This window comes from Colletotrichum navitas (genome assembly GCF_030913465.1).
Source record: "Colletotrichum navitas strain CBS 125086 chromosome Unknown LY79scaffold_25, whole genome shotgun sequence".
Taxonomy (NCBI): domain Eukaryota; kingdom Fungi; phylum Ascomycota; class Sordariomycetes; order Glomerellales; family Glomerellaceae; genus Colletotrichum; species Colletotrichum navitas.
In genome coordinates, this window is record NW_026850571.1 from 212,887 (window position 1) to 233,177 (window position 20,291).

General features: G+C 57.0%; 7 protein-coding genes and 1 non-coding gene across 8 annotated transcripts; 4 read left to right on the plus strand and 4 right to left on the minus strand.

Annotated features, from left to right (window-relative positions):
• Positions 1-887: 887 nt before the first annotated feature.
• LY79DRAFT_514454 (uncharacterized protein) lies at positions 888-2,666 on the plus strand (the record flags this gene model as incomplete). The annotated part of the gene is made up of 4 exons (XM_060554611.1): positions 888-1,141; positions 1,205-1,251; positions 1,308-1,778; positions 1,843-2,666. 4 exons carry the CDS (start codon positions 888-890, stop codon positions 2,664-2,666), a joined length of 1,596 nt encoding a protein of 531 aa, XP_060414767.1.
• A 596-nt stretch (positions 2,667-3,262) lies between these two features.
• LY79DRAFT_t110 lies at positions 3,263-3,343 on the minus strand. Its single transcript has one exon. It is a non-coding gene; the product is annotated as a tRNA-Gly (tRNA).
• Positions 3,344-4,422: 1,079 nt separating this feature from the next.
• On the plus strand, positions 4,423-5,147 carry LY79DRAFT_579304 (uncharacterized protein; the record flags this gene model as incomplete). Its single annotated transcript, XM_060560016.1, has 4 exons — positions 4,423-4,490; positions 4,590-4,614; positions 4,746-4,827; positions 4,852-5,147. 4 exons carry the CDS (start codon positions 4,423-4,425, stop codon positions 5,145-5,147), a joined length of 471 nt encoding a protein of 156 aa, XP_060414768.1.
• Positions 5,148-5,528: 381 nt separating this feature from the next.
• LY79DRAFT_551948 (uncharacterized protein) lies at positions 5,529-6,499 on the minus strand. The gene has a single exon (XM_060557686.1). It carries the CDS (start codon positions 6,405-6,407, stop codon positions 5,862-5,864), a length of 546 nt encoding a protein of 181 aa, XP_060414769.1. The 5' UTR covers positions 6,408-6,499; the 3' UTR covers positions 5,529-5,861.
• A 2,754-nt stretch (positions 6,500-9,253) lies between these two features.
• LY79DRAFT_551952 (uncharacterized protein) lies at positions 9,254-10,168 on the minus strand. The gene has a single exon (XM_060557687.1). It carries the CDS (start codon positions 9,814-9,816, stop codon positions 9,418-9,420), a length of 399 nt encoding a protein of 132 aa, XP_060414770.1. The 5' UTR covers positions 9,817-10,168; the 3' UTR covers positions 9,254-9,417.
• A 918-nt stretch (positions 10,169-11,086) lies between these two features.
• LY79DRAFT_551955 (family 20 glycosyltransferase) lies at positions 11,087-14,463 on the plus strand. Its single transcript, XM_060557688.1, has 4 exons — positions 11,087-11,708; positions 11,780-13,212; positions 13,245-13,723; positions 13,837-14,463. Exons 1-4 carry the CDS (start codon positions 11,136-11,138, stop codon positions 14,382-14,384), a joined length of 3,033 nt encoding a protein of 1,010 aa, XP_060414771.1. The 5' UTR covers positions 11,087-11,135; the 3' UTR covers positions 14,385-14,463.
• A 1,190-nt stretch (positions 14,464-15,653) lies between these two features.
• Positions 15,654-18,472, plus strand: LY79DRAFT_669298 (subtilase; the record flags this gene model as incomplete). The annotated part of the gene is made up of 6 exons (XM_060563623.1): positions 15,654-15,791; positions 15,895-17,459; positions 17,553-17,756; positions 17,816-17,903; positions 17,985-18,250; positions 18,346-18,472. The coding sequence occupies 6 exons, from the start codon at positions 15,654-15,656 to the stop codon at positions 18,470-18,472; spliced, it is 2,388 nt and encodes a 795-aa protein (XP_060414772.1).
• Positions 18,473-18,739: 267 nt separating this feature from the next.
• Positions 18,740-19,620, minus strand: LY79DRAFT_669299 (BTB/POZ protein; the record flags this gene model as incomplete). The annotated part of the gene is made up of 4 exons (XM_060563624.1): positions 18,740-19,146; positions 19,238-19,319; positions 19,381-19,507; positions 19,571-19,620. The coding sequence occupies 4 exons, from the start codon at positions 19,618-19,620 to the stop codon at positions 18,740-18,742; spliced, it is 666 nt and encodes a 221-aa protein (XP_060414773.1).
• Positions 19,621-20,291: the final 671 nt, after the last annotated feature.

A 20,291-nucleotide genomic window follows, 5' to 3' on the forward strand; every position in this document is an offset into this window, starting at 1 on the left:
TGGAAGGATACCCCATGTTTGATCTACGGCATGGGCGGTACATAATAAAAACATTTTCTCGGGTCACCGATCTGTCCGTCAATACTGCTCTAACATGTTGGTATTGATTAAGGCTACAGGGAGTCACGACTCGCGACTAGATGGCTGACTCGTTCTGGAGGGTTGTAGCCAGGAGCTGGTAGGGAAACCAGTACCCTTTTTGAGAAGTAAATGACTGTTTGTTTCCGCTACTCACGATTCTGCAAGATGCCGGCCAACCTTCATGTCTTTAACAAGATATATCGGCCACCCACGTGCTACACGTGTGTTGTTCATTTGACGACGCGAGCGTATTTCGTTCTGCTCTTAGGCATTTCCCGACGTATTGTTCGACCAGCTCGACTAATACCCAGCGCAGCTGTTGGTGCGGATTCCCGACAATGACGGCGCCTATGGGACAGCAACGCGATACGATGAATCTCAGCGATTTAGGCGAGCACATCAGAGCCTCAAGAGGCGATTCTGTGCGGCCATGGGCCCGCCAGAATGAATCGCAATCCCAAGACGACTGGCAGAACTTGGAATTCAACAACGAGAGCCCCGGCGAACGCACGAGATACAGCAAAGCCGGCGAAATACCTTCTGCATATTCACCACCCTTGAACTCCGCTGTGCCTCTGAAGCCTGGCCCAACCTTGCTGCATCCTTCGACACCAGACGGCCAGGGATCTACATTCAGTCGAGCGGGAGATGACTGCAACGACACCGTTTCTCTCACTGCAAGATCGCACAGGAGTAGGATCAACAAAGGAAGCCAGTTCGTGTGGTGGACTATTGGCCTATGGCTATTAGGGGCATTGATGATGGTGTTGACGACCGTATACTCGACTGGTTCAGCGAGAGCTTTGATGAGGATGAAATTCTTTGTTACGTCGTCAAAAAACTCCATCTTGATTTTGCGCGTATTGACAGAGCTCTGCGCCATTACCTTGGCGGCTCTCGTCGTCGTTGTCGTGGAAGACCTGCAATGGGCACTGGCATCTCGTCCAGACGGCGTCAGCCTGTTACACTTTGTCGGGCTGGACTCTGGCACAGGCGTATGGGGACTATTGCGTCTCTTAGCAACAGCTGAATGGAAGTATAAGTATTCTAGTCTGTTCCGGTAAGTCTGGTTCTCAAGGTTACCATATCTTGGGCATGCCATGATGTTCTAACTCCCGTCTAGCCTTCTCGTCATCTGCTCAATCCCTCTGCCTGGCGTTATTCTGATGGGTAAGCGGGCCTCTATCTGGGCCACCACCCGAACGCTTTACTTACATGGTACTCAGGCGCTATCTCTATCGACATGGTCACATTTCCCGAAAAGACATACAACGTATCCGCTGGGATTGCTCCATTCAACGCCTCGTACGTCTACGAAATAGGGGGATCCACGGCGACGGCACTGTTGGTGCAAATGGGTAGCCCTGCCTGGTCAGACAGAGACTCGTTCTCTCTGGACCCTTTAGATCGCCATTCAGGGAAATGCACCGACGCGAAGGGCAATTGGGTAGCTTGCGATGAATCGCACGTACTCACTGGCGGTATTGTATCCGTAGCCCCGCAGACAGACGACTTAAAGCAATATCCGGACTCTACGACATACGTTATTCCTAGAACTCGGGTCGTGCAGCTCGAGTACGGCAAGGTGCACGATCTCAAAAAGCTTCGCGCAACAGGCAAATGCTTCCTGCTCGGCGCTGCCAATGCTGCCTCGTACTGGTGTACTGCTGCTGGCTCAGACAAGGAATTTTTGTTTGGTGAGAGAAGTGAATGCGTCTGACGTTCTTGTTGCTTTGATGCTAACAGCTATGATCCTGCCAGGCTCCGCGTACTGCCCAATCTCACTGCAAGCGACAAACTCCTGCATCAAAAATACGACTTGGACCGAGCCTCTGGAGCTCGCATCCTCGCTTTTCGTGTATTCTCGTCTGGCTACCATCACCTACGATCGCGGAAATTTCTCTATACTCTCTGTGACCGATATGTCGACACCAAAGCGAGAGGTCATTGGCCTTGACGAGTACATACTCTCACTATCTGCAGTGGTCCCAGGCTTCAACAAGAGCACCGACTCGACAAAAGGCGATAACTCAGCTCTTGCTATTTATGCTGTGACAGCACTGCCGATCAATGACAGCGAGGTGGCGAAGAAGCTGTCGTTGAAAGCTATACGCAAGGCCATGTCGGTGCCGTTCAGCTACTTCCAGGCAAACTACTTTTCCGGAGGACCCTCGGTCTGGGAGCTTCAAGGGCCCCGTAAGGGCTTGACAGAGGATATGTACACCACCATGTCTATATCGATTCTCAGCCATCAAGTCGTTGCGGGTAAAGTGAGCAGGTGGCTTTTCGTGCTTGTGAGCGGGCTGATCCTTCTTTTGTCGGCGGCTATAATCGTGGGCACGTCAAAGGTCTGCGGGAAAAGGCCAGATAGATGCGGCTACCCGACTCTGGACTTCGCCGCCGTGTGCGCGGTAAAGGGAGGAATACCGCCTGCGACGGCAAACTGGGGAGATAGTCCGGAGGCGGCTGGCAGTGAACCATGTCACGCAAGCAGGCTATATAGAAGCCTGACACAACTGGGTCAGAAGCCGAGACACTTTGATGTGGCCAAGAATATCAAAAATGACAGAGTCATTATCGGTTAGATAGGGGACGATCATATATCATGGTGTAATGATTAATGTTTTTATGAAATCACAATAATGCAGAGAAGCAGTCTATCAGCAGGAGTGGGCGAATGCGTCTAGCATATTGCCATCTGGATTCAAGTTACACCTATGCGTAAGTGTTCTAGTAAAGTTTGAACGTTCTTCGAGATTACTGTAAGAAAAGGGCATAGGGACTTGATTGTTGCTATCAACTGGATCTGCTAACATGCCAGCTATTGCGCCTACGGCAAAACTCTTGAGCAGCATTTAAATAGAAAGGACCCCCGTTTGCAACAAAACATAGCCTAGATGCCAGTATCATCTCATTTGCCCACTTCTTACGATACAACTACAAGGCGGAGGAGCTGCTGCATGCGGTTCACAATCTTCAGAGCGGCGGCTCACCCTGTCCCCTTGCAGACGGTGGAGACTGCTCACCTCTTCCACCGAGGCTGCCGCCACAGGCTCCGCGTTCCTTTTGAGCAGTAAGAACACCGGAGATGGATGGTGGCTGTGGGAGATCTGCGCAAAAAGGTCTGACTTTTTCGCTCAAATGATATTGTCCGAAGTCACGAGCAAAAGGTTTGAATGAGTGCGCCGAGAGGGAATCGAACCCCCGGCTCCCCGACGCTGCTTGATGGCAACGGAGAATTTTACCACTAAACCATCGGCGCGTTGCTGAATGGGTGATGTGTAGGACTTTCCTTGTCGTACATCATGATTCTGTCATCTGTTGGTGCCGGTGAATGTCCTGGTATGACACGAGGTCTACGGTCATGCGAAGGTCTCTGGTCCATGGGCTGTAGTCGAATCTGTTTGGAAAAGAGCATGTAAACACCTGGTCAATGGTCAACCCCAGATACTAGTTGAACGCCCGGCCTCAAATACTGGTTTCTATTCCTTGTACAGTCTCAGGATGTCTTTGTTTTGTCTGTAGTCGACCGAATTTAATTCAGTAGCTGGTTCGGGTTCACTTGTTCTCATTGTGCACGATTCGAGGTCCAATAGCACATCGAGATGAAGCCTTCGGGCCAATGGGCTGTCGAGGGTTTCTGGTTCTTGGCCCTTTACCCGCGTCGCTAAATAGAAGCCGCGTATAGTTGTTTCCTTCTTGTCTTGACCAACCGGGGGTTTAACACTTCATTTCGTCATCCCTGTGAAGAACCCGCCAGTTATAGCTTGAGTGTTTCACCAACATTGAAGGTGGTAATTGCTCCAGAGGTACTTGAGCCGTGCGCACACTCCCGACGTTGAACGTATTTGTAGCGTTGAGACGAGCCGTACAATTTAAGTGCTAACGAGTCCTGGTCTGTAAGGCTTTCTAGCCAAAGGGATCTGAATTCCATATTGTTGGCAGGGCGTCGGTTATATAGGAGGGAGGTAACTCAGGCGGCAGAAAATGTTCCTGCTATAGAGGCGTGCGTCAGAAACCAGGACTTATTTCGCAACTCAAGATGAATACAAGAACAAAGAGCATCGGTACCAACTGCTGTCAAAAATGGTTGGGCTCACATATCTGAGCCATCTGTTAGAAAAGAATATCTGGATGTTCGTAGCTGGCAAGCTTGCTTGATAGGACGATGTAGTGGTCTAGAAACTAGAATCTTGTAGGATATCTCCTTGTACTGCTAGATTCCAGCATTTGAATTCAAAGTGTTTAATAGTCAAACCACCTCCTGTTGCTGTTTCATATGCCGGTTTTTCTCCAGTGGAATCGTTATGAGAGCGTGAGCGAACTCGATCTGTAGCATACATGAGTCCTCAGGATCTCGGAGGATGCCGTCGTTGGATATCTAAGGAAGTCATGACTATTAGAGCACTGTAAGAGGTTCGCTGGTAATTTAAGCGGGTGGGTTCGTTGTAGAGTTTCAAAAGGTTCAAGTCATTGATATCGACGCAGTCTACTATTTCGCGCGATAGTGGGCATTGTATGAGCTCTGGAAAGGTCAACTATGGTCTGAACAACATTGAGATTGGGTGATGGGATCATTCTTCGCGCCCCTAAATACGTATATCCATGAGAATGGTCTAAATTCCCGGAGCGACGTATGATTATGATCAATAAAAAAAGTTTAGACACTGTCAGGTGTCTTGGCCAAGTTGGTTCTAGGACAAGCCGCCAAAGGTCCAACACCGCGTTCATTATGCTTCGTGTCTGGTATATCAAACTAACGGTTCATAGGCCAGGCTTTCCGCTTCTATCTCAAGGCCCATAACGACGGCTACTCCGTAAGCAATATCAACAACCTGCCAACGGGACAATCGACCTTCTGTATTGTTGCGGTGCTGGTGGTATGCCGTTGGGCCGATGTCACTGGCAAGCGTTGGTTGTCTTCCATCTTGATCCGCGGTCTCATGGACGTCGTCTCGATTTACATGGCCGCCTGGAATATCTTCCGTTCATGTTTCCGGGTTTGGCGATGCCCTGAACCCGCTATGCATGTCTTATACATTAGAAGTCACGTTCAGATCTGTTGAAGAATGTGCTATCGTCCTGGTGCCCATACACGGCGCTGGCCAGGCACTCCTGGCGGGTCTATGAACACAGACGTTGAGCGAGGCCAATGGCAGGAAGTCACCCAAGTCGACGCTGTTCTCCCCAGGTATTATCTGCACTGGAAGAGCTGTACTAAAGTCACAAGAGAGATGCAATTTTGGCTGCTTGCTCGAGGGTCAACCAGGCATTATCTTCACAGTCGTCATCCCATGGGTTGCAGTTTTGGCCCACAGAAGACCAAAGAGGGTATCTCGGTAAATGTGAGACGGGTAAGAGAGAGAAGAAACAGATTCAAGATAGTTCAGCGTTTTAGTTTGGCAACCAGATGGGCCAAGAGGATGGCACCAACAGTTTGAGCGACGTAAATTGTCAAGCGTAGTCAAACGCTGTTTTGCAGGTGTCGTGGCAAGGCTGCTAGACTCAACAAGTATAAGAACTACTGTCTATGAGAGTCCACAACCTGGACGATGATGGCACTGAAACGCCCCAGTAACAAACAGAATCAATACACAAGCTACGCCGATCCTTGATGCGTCTTCGCAAGTTTCCCAGAGGAGAGGCTGGGTAGCTCGTTGAACGTCTAAAGACATTCAGCTTTCCGAGGGGACTTCTGCTCAAGAGCCTCACGAGGCCCGGGCTTCATATCACGTTTGGCTTAGTTTTGCAGAGAGCGCGAATACACATGCCCTGCTGCATCAAGCGGTATTGGTCGTCGATACTTCTCCCAGGCCGATTCGGTCACCAACCATGCTGAGATGGTAGCCACTCTCCCCATCTCGATGGAGGGCCGCAAGCCGGGGCTTACCTGTCACGATATCTCCCCCCCCTCCCTCATAACCAATTTCCGGCGCGGTGATCCGAAAAAGCGCACGACGGGTGTGTGGCCGACGAGCCAATCCATGACGACAACCTAAGGTGCAACGAAGCCTGACATGGCCGGGGGTGTGCATGCCGCCCGGCGTAATCGAGCATCTCGCCGAAGGGACGACGAAACAGCAGAAATCGTGCCCCCATCCAGAAGGAAGACGGCATCCAAAGCACAGACAAAAAGAACCCCATGCGAAGAATACAGCCACTGACGAGGCGGGATTGGCGCCATGTGCTTGGTCTGATGGCGGGGGACTCGCCGGCCCCCCTCCCCCCATCTGGTTTGCAGACGGTAGACGGGCTTTTATCTGGGGGAGCAAGTCGCGCCGGGCACCGGGGGACGAGATGGAACGAGAGTGAAGACCGACCTGCATCAGCTTTCGGGTGAAATCGGTGATGATTTCTCGGAAGAGGGAGAAGGAGGGTACGATGGCGGGCGGGATGGGCACAGCAGTGAAATGGGGGGAAATGCCTCAGCTGGTTGGCCCGGCCCGTTCAGGCTGATGTGGTGTAGGGGTGTTGGGCAGCCCAGCATCGAAGCAGAACGTCGAGGGTGCAGGTTTGATTCAGCGAAGGGGGAGGACGTTGAATGGAAGCATGGCATTGGGCGTTGGCCTGGGATCGACCTGCCCGGTCTGGGCCCGCAGGAAGTGATGGTGGGATGGAGAGATGGGGAGATGGAATAGATGGACTCGATTGGAATTGATACTGGCGGGGGTAAGCTGTCCAGCCGGCGGGTATATGGCACCAAGCATGGGGGGGGGGGGGGGGTTTGACAGACCGGTCCAAGACCACGATGCTCGGTGCCCATGGGGTTTGGTGGATACAAGAAGAGCCTAGACTCTGTGGGATGCGGAAGCGGAGGCGCTTGCGCGTGGACTATTAGGTTCAAGGGCCACACGGACGATGGGCCGTTGATGGGATACACCGCGGAGGAAGGGCAGGCAGGCAGACGAGGGGCAATCTCGACGTCGTACATTTCTGCCCTCTGTGCAACGGGGAAATGTCCAAGGTCCGTCCATAACACGTGCCATGCCGTACACGGGCTAGCGTTCAGACGTCGACAAGAGCCGCTGGCGATCACCGACCCGGATTCCGATGGAAGCCAATACGAGGCCTCGCCGTGTCTGGCCAGAGATATGGGTGGTCATGGCAGGGAGAGTTGAGGTTCGCGTCTTGGCGGCAGACGAGGCACTCCCCCCTCCCCGGTTGGTTCCCTGGTCGAGCGAAGGATGGCTGGCCAGAAACAATTGCGCATGCAAAGAGTTCACCGGCGTGGCATCATGGCCTGCAGTCCCGGCACGGAGCAGGAATGCATGCCGATGTGGCCGAGACCGGCGTCGGTTCAGCGATAGCAGCAGCCGTGGTGGTGGTGGTGGTGCTGCTGCTGCTTCATCTCATGCTCGGGCTCATGCATCGTAAGGACGAAGAGTCAAATCAGGCACGGGCACGTCTCGCCGACCATTCGCGCTCATCACCCTCCAAGTGAGGTCGGGCTGGAGTGGCTGGATGGGATGGGCTGTGATTGTTTAAAAAGAGCGGTGGAAACTCCCATCCTCGCTCTGGTCAACCAACCTCCCCTTGGAAGCAACAACGAGAGATCTAGACGCCCGTTTCCTCTGTTACATACTCTCTCCCTCCGCCTGTAGGCTTTTGTGTGCGTAGAGTGAGTGCACTTTGACGTTGCTAGATGGCCCCTCCAACGTGAACTGACAACGATAGACCCGGTTCATAGAAGGTTCACAGAACGGCATAGCACACTACAGCACAAAACATCGCGCGAGCCAAGCCGCATTGCAGCAGTAGCAGCAGCAGCAGCAGCAGCAGCAGCAGCAGCAGCAGCAGCAGCAGCAGCAAGGTGGGTGGTGAGTGAGCACCCCGCGACAGGCGCTCGCTGTTCGTCCCCGCCACCACCGCCCAAGGCGTCCTAGTCCGGCCTCACGTCCGCTCACCGTCTTTTCAGCAACGCGAACTTTGACGATAACCCCCCCTACCCTGCTGAGGCCGGAACGACACGCGAGAGTGAGGCAGGCAGACGCCACAGAGGTGCTCACGAAGAGAGAGAGGGAGAGGGAGAGGGAGAGAGAGAGAGAGCCTCAAAAAGGGGGTCGCTGGCCAAGAAGAGACCGGGAAGTGCCCTGGAGAAAGACGAACCAGAGGGAGACGGAAGATTACGAAAAAAGGGGGAAGAGAATTGCCTCGAAATTACGTCAGGTGGGTCGAAACCTTTCCCTTGCAGTTTGATTTATCATGTCCCTTTTTTTTTTATCACATAATTATATCCGTCTTTCAGCTGCCAAAACCCCCCCTCCCGACGTCGTTGCCATCCTTTGACCCGGAGACGATGGCGGCGCGGACTCAGGATGGCTGCCAGCAGCCTCCCAGCAGGGCGGAACACCATCGGACGGTGGCTTTAGTTGGCTGCTTTGCCCTTATCGTCGTGCAAGAGCCAAAGACGGACAAGTGTCCGCCCAGCCCACGACGCCACGCCCTCAGCTCCCTCGCCAGGTGGCATCACCAGTGGTGTTCTGGAACATCTTAGTGCAAGGCCCGTTGCGGCATGTCAGCCGGAGGGGGGGGCGTGTCCGTTAGTTTACGTCGAACGGGCTGCTTTTACGGATCAAGTTACACTCCTCCCAGCCTCTCTGCCCCCATATCCATATTCCCCCCCACTTGGCCGCCTGCAACAAAGAAGGAGAGAGAGAAAGAGAAGATTGTGATGAGATTGGGCAATTTGAAGGGCAGGAAGTTAATGGAGGAGGGATTTCTATTTTATTTTGAAAAGAAAAAAAAAAGGGGGGGGGGGGGAGAAGAAAAGGGAAAAACGGCATGCAAATCCCTCTTGTTTCTCGGGATTCCCAGAGATGGGGTTTGCAGCTTTGCCGTATTTCTGGCTAGTTGCATCACAAAGACATCATTAGACAACGCGGACAGACTGAGGAACAGACGTACGCTAAAGAGGAGGGGTCGCGAAGAGGAACGGCGCCAAACAGGGCACTTCCCATTGTCCATGGATCATAACCCAGCAGCGCTCGCTCGATGGTCTGTCTACCTCCGGCCAAGACCAGGAACAGTCGAGTGGAAAAGGTCGAGAAAGCTCCAGGAGCCCCCCCTCCTGCTCTCGTCCCAGGACGGGGGTGGACATGGCCAACCGACAAGGGGGAATGGCCCTCGTATTGGCCAATGTCATTTCGAAGAATTCGTCCCGTCAGAATCACCCGGGGGGGGGGGGGGGGGGGGATCGTTCCGAGCTGCCACACCACCTCGATTTGCAGCAGCACCCAGCAGCAGCAGCAGCAGCAGCAGCAGCAGGCATACACTACTTTGTACAGTAGTGTACGGAGTACGGATACACTACGTGACCACATAGTAGACACACAAAGCCTAGAGGAGCGTAGGTCCTGGACTGGTAGCGGGTCGAGTGGACATGGCTGCGTCATAAGTACCTCGAGGGGCTGAGGGCTGTGACGGGATACACCGAGAATACGACCTCGGGACAGGCCGGATACTTGGGCCAGACACCAGGGGGAGACGCTGAGAGATGAAGAAGAGGGGGAGAGCGAAGTGAAGGCAATCCAGACAGAGGGGCAGGACAGAGCTCCGAGGTTCCAGCATGTTCCCGTCCCTCCCCCTTTCTGCCCCTCCACCGTCACCTTCGGCACCGGAGCAGCACAAGATTGGGGGCATGCACAAGAGCTTGTCATCAACTGGTGCGGCGTGTCTCTCTCTCTCTCTCTCTCCCTCTCTCTCTCCCGGTGTTTGCTGCTTGTTGTCATGAAGCATTAAGCATCAAGCACACGGAAGAGGGACAACACAACAGGGTCTCCTCCCGGCGTAGGAACACAAGAAAGCAACTACCAAGGCTGCGAAGCAATCCAAGCCCACCAAGCCCACCAAGCCCACCAAGCACACCAAGCAATCCAGCAGCGGTTGGCAAACACGGCGGGCGACGCCAATCAACAAACTCGCGTGGTAGTGCGACCACGGCAGCATTCCGGAGACTCTGGAGACTCTGGAGTCTAGCCTGGGGAGTGGGGAGACGGTACGTATCTGTTTACGTACAGTAGGAGCAAACCGTCCTGGCGGTCCAAGTACCCTTTCGCCGGGGCTGCTGCGGGGGGGTACATACACCAAGCCCCTCCATTGGAGGTGTACGTACCTCGGTGTACGTATCACGCCTATCTAATTACCTACCTAGGTAGTGGGGGGGGGGAAGCTGGCTGTACGCATTGTGAAGCACACCGTACGGCCCATCACCAACACAACACAACGCAACTCAGTTGGTTCTGGCATCCGATTGTGCCAGGCCTGCCAGCATACGAATATCTGGTTTGGGTTTGTTTATGACCTGCGCGCGGGTAGTGCAAACCAACCTGGGTTTGCATGCGATGTGCGTGTACGATGGATGCATCCCGAGACTATAAGCCCGGTACCCTTATCCTGGGTAGGTAAGTACGGTATCTGGCAGCATGCTCAGTGTACTGGATACATGTCTGATGGTGGGTAGAACAGTGTGTGATCGTACTTTGAATAAAGTACCCGGTACCTCTGTGCACTAGTGTGACACCCCCCCGGCCGGCGCCGTCACTGTGAACTCACCTCACCGTCAAATGTCATCGCGACGGCTTCTCTTTTTCTTTCTCTCGCGCGCTGTATCTCTCTCCCCCGGCCTGCCTCCTTTTCCTTAAGTCTGGTTTGACTCTGGGTTCTCTCATGATCTTCGAGGCCATCTATCCATCTTAATCTTACCCCTTGCTCCCCCTCTTATTAGCCTCTCCAAGTGGTGCCTGTCTGGTCTGGTGTGTCTACTTGGACCGACCTGGACGTGTCCCATCATTTCCCCCAAACATATCACCACCGCCAGAAAGACTGTGGCCATCTTTTCTCTCTTTCTCTCTCTCTTCCTCTCGCTTCTCTTCTTCTTCTCCTTCTGCCTCTTCCTCTTCCTCTTGCTCAAAACACCATAACACACACACACACACACTATCTCTATCTCTCTCTTCCCCCCTGTCGTTACGACCGCCGCTAAGCCAAACTTAACGGCGCATCCCCCCCGCGAGCCCAGAAAGGGAATAAAGAAGAGAGGAATAACACGAGTCATCATGGAGCAGCAGCAGCAGCAGCAGCAGCACCAACAACAACCCAATCGGCCAGCCGACTCAAGCCGCGAGGCTTCCTCTCCAAATATCCCTAGAGACTTCAACGAAGCCTCGGTCAATCCTGCACCCGTCAACCCGGCCAACCCCGTCCTCAGAAGCGTCTCCTTGGCCGACGCCGTCACCCCCGGCATCCACCAGCACACCTACGTCTACCGCGACAGCTCCCGCTCTCAGTCGCCCAGTTACTTCGCGCGACCCGCCGACGCCCAAAGCTACTTTTCCCTCTCCGACCGCCCCCGCGATTCCCCCCCTCAACCTCCAACCTCCAACTCGCAATCTTCCCAACAACAACCACAAATCTCGACCTCCTCCCCCTCCTCCTCCCAACTCCCTTACTCGCCCGGCCCCCTCTCTGGCCGCGAAATCCTCGAGCGCATGACCCTCGCAGCCATGGGTCGCCGCGAGTCTCTCTCGCAAATTCGCGCCGCCAACCCCGACCTCCACCTGAGCGGCAACATCATCTCGGCCACCTTCAACATTCCCCATTCGCTCAGGTACCGCAAGGGATCCGACTGGGTATGTTTTGTTTCTCTCTCTCTCCCTCTCTCTCTCCATCTCTCCTCTTTCTCCGTCTAACCTGTGCCCAGGAACTGAAACCTCGCCGCGGCCAGTCCGCCCTCTTCGACTCCTTCGCCTACCTCTCCTCCGACGAGACCCCGTGGCACCACACCGTCGTCGCCTGGACCGGCGAGATCGACACCCCCAAGGACGTCCTCTCTCCCCCCGGCACCCCGCCCGCCACCACCGTCCACTTCTCCTCCCTCAACACTCTCTCCGCCCCGGTCCCCATCGATGGCGACCCCCGTCTGCCCACCCCGCCTCCGAGCACCGACGGCCTCTGGCTGCCCCGCGAGGACCAGGCCCGTCTCGAGGCGCAGCTCGCCCACTCAAAGACCATCAGGACCGTCCCTGTCTGGCTTTGCGACGACAACGAGCAGCAGGAAGAGGGCATCCTGCTCAAGGACCAGAGCCGCTGGCGCCGCTACGCCGAGCACGACCTATACACCCTCTTCCACTACAAGCAGCACGAGCCCACCGACGGCCGCAAGGAGCGCCTCCAGTGGGCCGACTACTACCGCATGAACCAAAAGTTCGCCAACCGCATCATCGACCTCTACAAGCCCGGCGACATCGTCGTCGTCCACGACTACTACCTCATGTTGCTGCCCAGCATGCTCCGCCAGCGCGTCCCCAACATGAACATCTCCTTCTTCCTCCACTCCCCCTTCCCCAGCTCCGAGTTCCTCCGCTGCCTCCCCCGCCGCAAGGAGGTCCTCGAGGGCGTCCTCGGCTCCAACCTCGTCGGCTTCCAGTCCTACAGCTACTCCCGCCACTTCGCCTCCTGCTGCACCCGCGTCCTCGGCTTCCCCTCGGACAGCGGCGGCGTCGACGCCTACGGCGCCCGCGTCCAGGTCGGCGTCTTCCCCATCGGCATCAACGCCGACAAGTGCGAGATGTACGCCTGGACCGACGCCGTCACCCAAAAGTACAACGCCCTCAAGAAGCTCTACGAGGGCAAGAAGATCATCGTCGGCCGCGACCGCCTCGACTCGGTCCGCGGCGTCGCCCAGAAGCTCCAGGCCTTTGAGCGCTTCCTCGAAATGTACCCCGACTGGCGCGAGAAGGTCGTCCTCATCCAGGTCACCTCCCCCACCAGCATCGAGGAGGAGAAGGACGACGACCCCGAGAGCCGCATCGCCACCCGCGTCAACGAGCTCGTCATGCGCATCAACGGCATGTACGGCAGCCTCGGCTTCTCCCCCGTCCAGCACTACCCCCAGTACCTCAGCCAGGACGAGTACTTTGCCCTGCTGCGCGCCGCCGACATCGGCCTCATCACCTCGGTCCGGGACGGCATGAACACCACCAGCATGGAGTACGTCATCTGCCAGCGCGAGGGCCACGGGCCCCTCATCCTCTCCGAGTTCTCCGGCACCGCCGGCAGCCTCAAGGACGCCATCCACATCAACCCCTGGGACCTCAGCGGCGTCGCCGCCGAGATCAACAACGCCCTCACCATGTCCCCGAGAAGCGCATGGCCATGCAGACGAGCCTCTACAGCCACGTCACCACCCGCAACGTCCAGAGCTGGATCGACCACTTCATCCGCAAGCACGTCCACGTCCTCGGCACCCAGAAGACCGCCCACGCCACCCCCCTGCTCGACCGCGCCCTCATGCTCAAGACCTACCGCGACGCCGGCAAGCGCCTCTTCATGTTCGACTACGACGGCACCCTGACCCCCATCGTCCGCGAGCCCAGCGCCGCCGTCCCCTCGAAGCGCGTCCTGCAGACCCTCAGGGCCCTCGCCAGCGACGAGCGCAACGCCGTCTGGATCATTTCCGGCCGCGACCAGGAGTTCCTCCAGCAGCACCTCGGCCACATCCCCGGCCTCGGCTTCAGCGCCGAGCACGGCAGCTTCATGAAGAACCCCGGCTCCGACGAGTGGGTCAACCTCGCCGACAAGTTCGACATGGGCTGGCAGGCCGAGGTCATGGACGTCTTCCAGTCCTTTACCGACCGCGTTCCAGGTGAGTAGCCCCCTCCTTTCTCTCCCTCTCTCTCCCCCTCTCTCCCCCTCTCTCCCCCCTCTCTCCCGCCTTCTCCACCTTTTGTTGAATACGATGACACTAACGCAACTCAGGCTCCTTCGTCGAGCGCAAGCGCTGCGCCCTCACGTGGCACTACCGGCTGGCTGACCCCGAGCAGGGCCTGCACATGGCGCGCGAGTGCCACAAGGAGCTCCAGGCCACCGTCGCCCAGAAGTGGGACGTCGAGGTCATGGAGGGCAAGGCCAACCTCGAGGTCCGGCCGACCTTCATCAACAAGGGCGAGATCGCCAAGCGCCTCGTCCACACGTACAACTCGGCGTCCGCCTCGGACAAGCACGCCGGCCGCGTCGAGTTCGTCCTCTGCCTCGGCGACGACTTCACCGACGAGGACATGTTCCGCTCCCTCAACGGCCTGTCCGGCACCGAGCTCGAGAACGACCACGTCTTCGCCGTCACCGTCGGCGCCAGCACCAAGGTCACGCTGGCCAGGTGGCACCTGCTCGAGCCCGAAGACGTCGTCGAGTGCGTCGCTCTGCTCGTCGGCGTTGGCCTCGGCAGTGAGTCCCACGAGCACTTTGGCCAGGTCAACCTCGCCGCGCTGAGCACCGTCGAGGGCCACATCCCCGAGTCGGAGAAGTGACGCCGGATGAAGCGACGCGATACGACGTACAGCAAACTGTGACGGACAGACAGAGAGAGCGAGAGCGGTGGGGGGGGGGGGGGCGAAGTGGAATATCATACAGCCGGGAGTATGGGTAGAAAGGGCGTTGCTTTGCTGCGATTGATTGTCCTTTTTTCTTTCCTCTCTTATCATGAAGCCGTTTTTTGTAATTTATTTCTCCCCCTTCTTTTTTTGGTACTCCGACGAAGAGCGTCATCGAGTAGCAGGGTAGTTGACACGAGGCATGATGCATGAGCCCAGCATGGAAGCGGGATTGGCCCCTAAGAGACGGCCCAGCCTAGGTGCATATAGACTATTCTTCTTGACAATCAAAGATACACTGAAATCATAACAACTAGTCCCGCGGTTGTGTCGGTGATGCCGTCGCGTTTGCAAACGAGCACCCGCGCGTCCTTACTGTTACTTTTGGCAGAACTTGTTGCGGCCGCCAGCCCTATCACCCCCCCCCTTCCCCCTAGCACATCCATCTTGACAGATGCGGCAATCAATTCACATGCCATCGACCGACGGTTGACAGCTCACGGATAGACGCACAGATGCCCCAGAAAAGAAGGTCACATTGCTGATCATCGGATCGACGCATCGGCCCCCGACTCCGAATCTGACTCGGGGCTTGGGGGGGTCATGGCTTTGACAGGCGGTCGGGCGAGACGGCCGAAACTCAATTGGGGGAAACAAAACAAAAAAAACCATCCCGTCTTCGTCAGTGCATCCCATCGCATCGCATCTCGGCCGATCCTTTAAAACCCTCGGATAATGTCACGACGAGAGACGCTCGCGGAGGGCCGCACTCCTGGGAGCACCTTCAACTGACAAGCGCACGCACGCCTTATTCTCGAGGGCCCTCTCTCTCCGCTAAAGGCTCGTGAGCATATTTGCGCACATTCGGGATCCCCGGTCGCGTTGGATGGATCGATGTCTTGGGAGAGCCATGTTGCTCGGCCTTGGCTCATCCCGAAATGGGCGGCCCGGACCTAGGATTTCTTTCGACCTACCTCTCCTGGGTTGGGTCATATGCAGGTACGCACCCCCCTTGCCCACGCGCTGCTGCGGAAAGGGGGGGCAATGGATTGCAATGGCGGGAGCGGCGACTCGCGCGATGAGGAAGAGGTCGTGATGCACCCCGGCTGGTAAATAAAGAGCTTCCTGTCCTCGCTGCTCCCCCCGCGCCTCCGGTCGATACCACAGCTATCGGACCAAGCCTCTGTCGCCAGAGTCGGAGTCACGATGCGTTTCGCTCAGCTATTGCCCGCCCTGGCTCTCGTTGCCAGAGGCGCCGCCGCGCAAGACGACGACGAAGCCACTGGGCCAGCCGACGTCGAGGTCGAAGTCGAAGCCAAGCGTTTCATCATCGAGTTCGCCAGCGTACGTCGCTCAACCGCCAGCCCCCCCCCCCCCCCCGCCCTTGCTTTCCCCCCGGATCCGTGACCCGCCGCCGCTAATATGTTGAACTTCCCCCTCCCCCCAGGACGTCCACGCCAAGACCAAGCGCGACGAGCTCTCGTCCGAAGAGGGAATCACCGTGCTCACGACGTTCGAGTCCGCCGTCTTCTCCGGCGCCAGCCTCGAGACGGACAACCACAATCTCGACACGCTCCGCGGGCTCCCCGGCGTCGTGGGCGTCTGGACCAACGGCAAGGTCAGGCTGTTCGCCCCCGTCAAGCGCCAGGACGGCGTCGAGCCGGACGCCGCCACCGCCGCCGCGCACGCCGTGCACTGGGCCACGGGCGTCGACGAGCTCCACGCCGAAGGCGTCCTCGGCCAGGGCGTCAAGGTCGGCATCGTCGACACTGGCGTGTGGTACCGGCACGCCGCCCTCGGGGGCGGCTTCGGCCCGGGGTTCAAGGTCGCCGGCGGCTGGGACCTCGTCGGCGACGACTGGGCGCCCGGCGCGGAGAAGAGGCCCGACGCCGACCCCGCCGACGAGCAGGGCCACGGCACTCACTGCGCGGGCATCCTGGCCGGGGAGGAGGTCGGGGAGGCCGGGCCGTCGGGGTGGAGGGGCGTGGCGCCCCGCGCGAGCCTGTACGCGTACAAGGTGTTTGGGCTGGGCGACGGCACCGACGAGGCGACCATCATCGACGCCTTCCTCCGGGCGTACGACGACGGCATGGACGTCATCACGGCCAGCGTCGGCGGCCGGGGCGGGTTCGCCGAGAACGCGTGGGCGGTGGTGGCCAACCGCATCGCCGCCGAGGGCGTCGTCGTCACCGTCGCCGCCGGCAACTCGGGCAGCGGCGGGGCGTACTACGCCAATTCCGGCAGCGCCGGCGAGAACGTCCTCGCCGTCGCGAGCGCCGAGGTCAAGAGGGCTGGCAACGCAACAACGACGACGACGACGAACACGACCACCACCACGGGCGACGACAGCGGCGGCACAGTCCGCCGGCCGTCGACCTTCACGAGCTGGGGCGGGCTGTACGACCTGTCGGTGAAGCCGGACGTCGCGGCGCCCGGCACGGACATCTTCAGCACCTGGCTGGGGGGCGACGACAACCAGTTCGCCCTGCTGAGCGGCACGAGCATGGCGACGCCGTACGTCGCGGGCGTGGCGGCGCTGTACATCTCCAAGCACGGCGGGAGGGCGGTGCACGGTATGGGATTCGCGCGGGACCTCGCCATGCGCATCGTCGCCTCCGGGGCGTCGCTGCCGTGGCTACCGTACGACGGGGAGGCGGCGGAACCGGCCTTCAGGGCGCCGTCGCAGCAGGTCGGCGGGGGGCTCGTCGACGCGAGGAAGGTCGTCGGCTACGACACGGCGCTGGAGCTCCGCCGGTTCGGGCTGAACGACACGGCAAACTTCCGAGCGGGCCAGGAAGTCGCGGTGCGGAACACGGGCGGGGAGACGGTGGCGTACAGCTTCGCGGTGGAGAGCTGGGCCGGGGTCGAGATGCTCAAGGCGTACGACGGCCGGGACCCGGCGGAGACGCCGAGGATCCGCTACCGTCCCGAGATGGTGCCGTCCAACATCTCGGTCGACGTCGTTCTGCCGGACCAGTTTGAGCTCGGGCCGGGGGAGGAGAGGAAGGCGAAGTGAGTCGACCGAGTCCCCCCCCCCCCCCCGGCGAACCTCCCAAGGTCAACGAAACGCACGAAGGGGAAGGCGATGCTGAAACTTTATGATAGATTCGTTTTCGAGGCCCCCCAGGGCGTCAACCAGACGGCGCTCCCGGCGTACGGCGGCCGGGTGCTCGTCAAAGGCAGCAACGGGGAGGTCCTCGGCGTGCCGTTCCAGGGGCTGGCGTTTGATCTGAAGGAGCAGATGCAGAGCCCGTTCCACGGGACGTATCCGTGGCTGAGGTCTACGGCCGCTTACAGCAACAAAACGACGTAAGCCTTCGCTCTTCGCCGGCGGCAAGGGAGCCTGAAGCGGGCTAACCCTGACGCAGGTTCACGTTCGATCTCAGCAGCGCGGCGCAGGACTTTCCCAAGATATTTATGAAGATCAAGTGGGGGACCAGAGAGGTCAGGTGGGATGTAAGTCTCGTTCGTCGATCCTTGTTCTTGGAGGGGGGGGATGGCATCATAAGTCGAAGCACCGCTGACGACAGACTGCAGATCTACGAGTCCACCTATGAGGAGGAACGCGACTGGGAATACCCGCCGGTCCCCGGTCGACGGGGCTACATCGGCTCGGCGACGTCCTGGACGGGCGCCAGCGGCTCCTCGAGCTTCAACCCGGCACGCCGCAACGCGAGCGACGTGTTCGCGATGCCCGAGAGGGACGTCGCGAGGAACGCCCTGACGACGGGCGGCTTCACGACGAGTTACTGGTGGTTCGGGCGGCTCGCCGATGGCAGCGTAGTCGGGCCGGGGAACTATACGTGAGTTGACCCTTGGAGATGCCGGGCGAGGAGGCCGCGTTGCATGAGTTTTTTGCGGTTGAGCTTGGGTCTGGGCTAACTTTGGGCACCAACAGAATGAGATTCGCAGTGTTGATTCCGTTCGCCGACCCTCGGAACGCGAACAGTTGGAAGGGGCTGACTACAAAGTTCACCGTCTTGCCGAAGCCTGGAAACGAGACAGTCACGCGGAGGTGGAAATGAATCGAAGGGTTTTACGTGAACGCTATTATCGTGGGCTGAAGGCAAATCGCTGGTCCAACGGCTCATCTGCTAGAAAGGGCAAAGTTCCATGTTCCTCGGAAATAAGTTCAAAAGCTGCGCATATCTGCAAGACCCGGCTCATGACCTCATTCCAAGTGTAATCTCGTTGTTATCCCAAATGGAATCCCGAATGTAATCCAAGTACAATCCCGCTGTTCTGCCCATATCGTCATCTTCCGGTGATAGGTCGTTTTATCACATTGCCGGTTACTCCACAACGAGAGCATTGATAGCAAGTAGCTTTATCATGCTGTCGCTACCGAAGTCGCGGTACTCCAAGCAGAGCGCCTTGAACTCTGGCATCTGCAAGATCTCCTTGCGGAAATCTCCGTCATCAAAAGTGAGGCTCAAAAAGATGTTCTTGAGGCAGCGGTCGCCGACAATCTTTGGGGACGTGCCATAGACGAGGCGGCAGGAGGCAGCCCAGTCTTTGAGATCGACGGACAACTCTCCTTGACGAGCAGAACAGAGGATCGAAGGGATGAAGTGGTCGTAAATAAAGTTATAGACGTCGAAGAAAAGTTCGTCGATGCGAAAGTAAAGCCCCAATTTCAACAACTGCATCGAGGTCTGCAAGCGCTCGCCTTTTCTCATCATGTGCTCGAACTTGACATCTGGTAGTTTTACATTGTTGGTTAGCACGCAGATGGCTTGTGTTCGAGGAGTGTCCAGATTAGAGCTGGCTTAATAAGGATGACGACTTACTGCCGGCATAGATGTAGGATATGACCAGTCCCATCTGCTGAGCATTGAAATCCTCAATGACAACCTTGTTATTCTCCAACTTCTATTTGGCGCCATGTCAACTCGTGGGATCGAAGCTGTGTCAGAGATGTAAGTATACATACCGACAAGTCATCGAGGAGACGGTCCCTGAAATAGTTGGATCGCGAGCACAATATGAGTTTGTGCAGCTTCCAGGTCCTGCCATCGCAGACAACCTCGCAGTCGGCCAAAAAGCCGCTGTCGATGAGACTGACAGTTCTGTTAAGATTTTGTACATAACAATGAAAATGGAAAAATCTCTGATGAACTTACTCGTGGTCGCGGCCGCCGAAGTTGCTTAAGGTGCAGGTGGGAGCTTCCATTGGAATAGTTGGCGATTCCAATCGAGTGGTTCTTGAGGGTATAGATCAGTCGATTCGCGAGGAAATTTTAGCCACAATGTCCTGTTTCTACCGGAATGACGAGTGGAAGAAGTGAGGTTTGGTTGATTGAAGTTTTGTGTGACTGATGCAGAGACTTGGCAGTTGAAGTAAGTCCGTTCGATGAGAAGAAGGATCGTTCCTTCTTGAGCACGATAGAAACGACCGATCTTTCCTGTCGCCTATGAGCAAATCGGAAGAAGGAAGAGCCCACTCGCTTAGAGTGTAGGAGGCAGGTCCGTATTTGGGCGTTTGGAAGGTGCAGGGGATATAGTACCTTCCGATGCTCTCACTTCATTGCTTTAAAACTTCACCTCATACTTCACATCTCACCTCATCTCGCACTTCACCTCTCACTTCAATTGAGCGACAATTGAAAATGAGCGCCTCTCTACTGTCGTATAACCAGCTAAAGCTAATTGAAGGCTCCTTTCAGCAAGAGGCGCAGGCGTTTCTTGATCGAAGCTGTTGTAGGCAGGCCCACGTTCTCACTTAGTTGAGCCGAGTGGCAAGTGAGATATATGTCTCATTAAGAAGCTATGAACAGCAGCAGGAGATGATAAATTCCAACACATGAGCTATAACTCCCGGAAGTAGAGGTCTCCAGTTGCTGT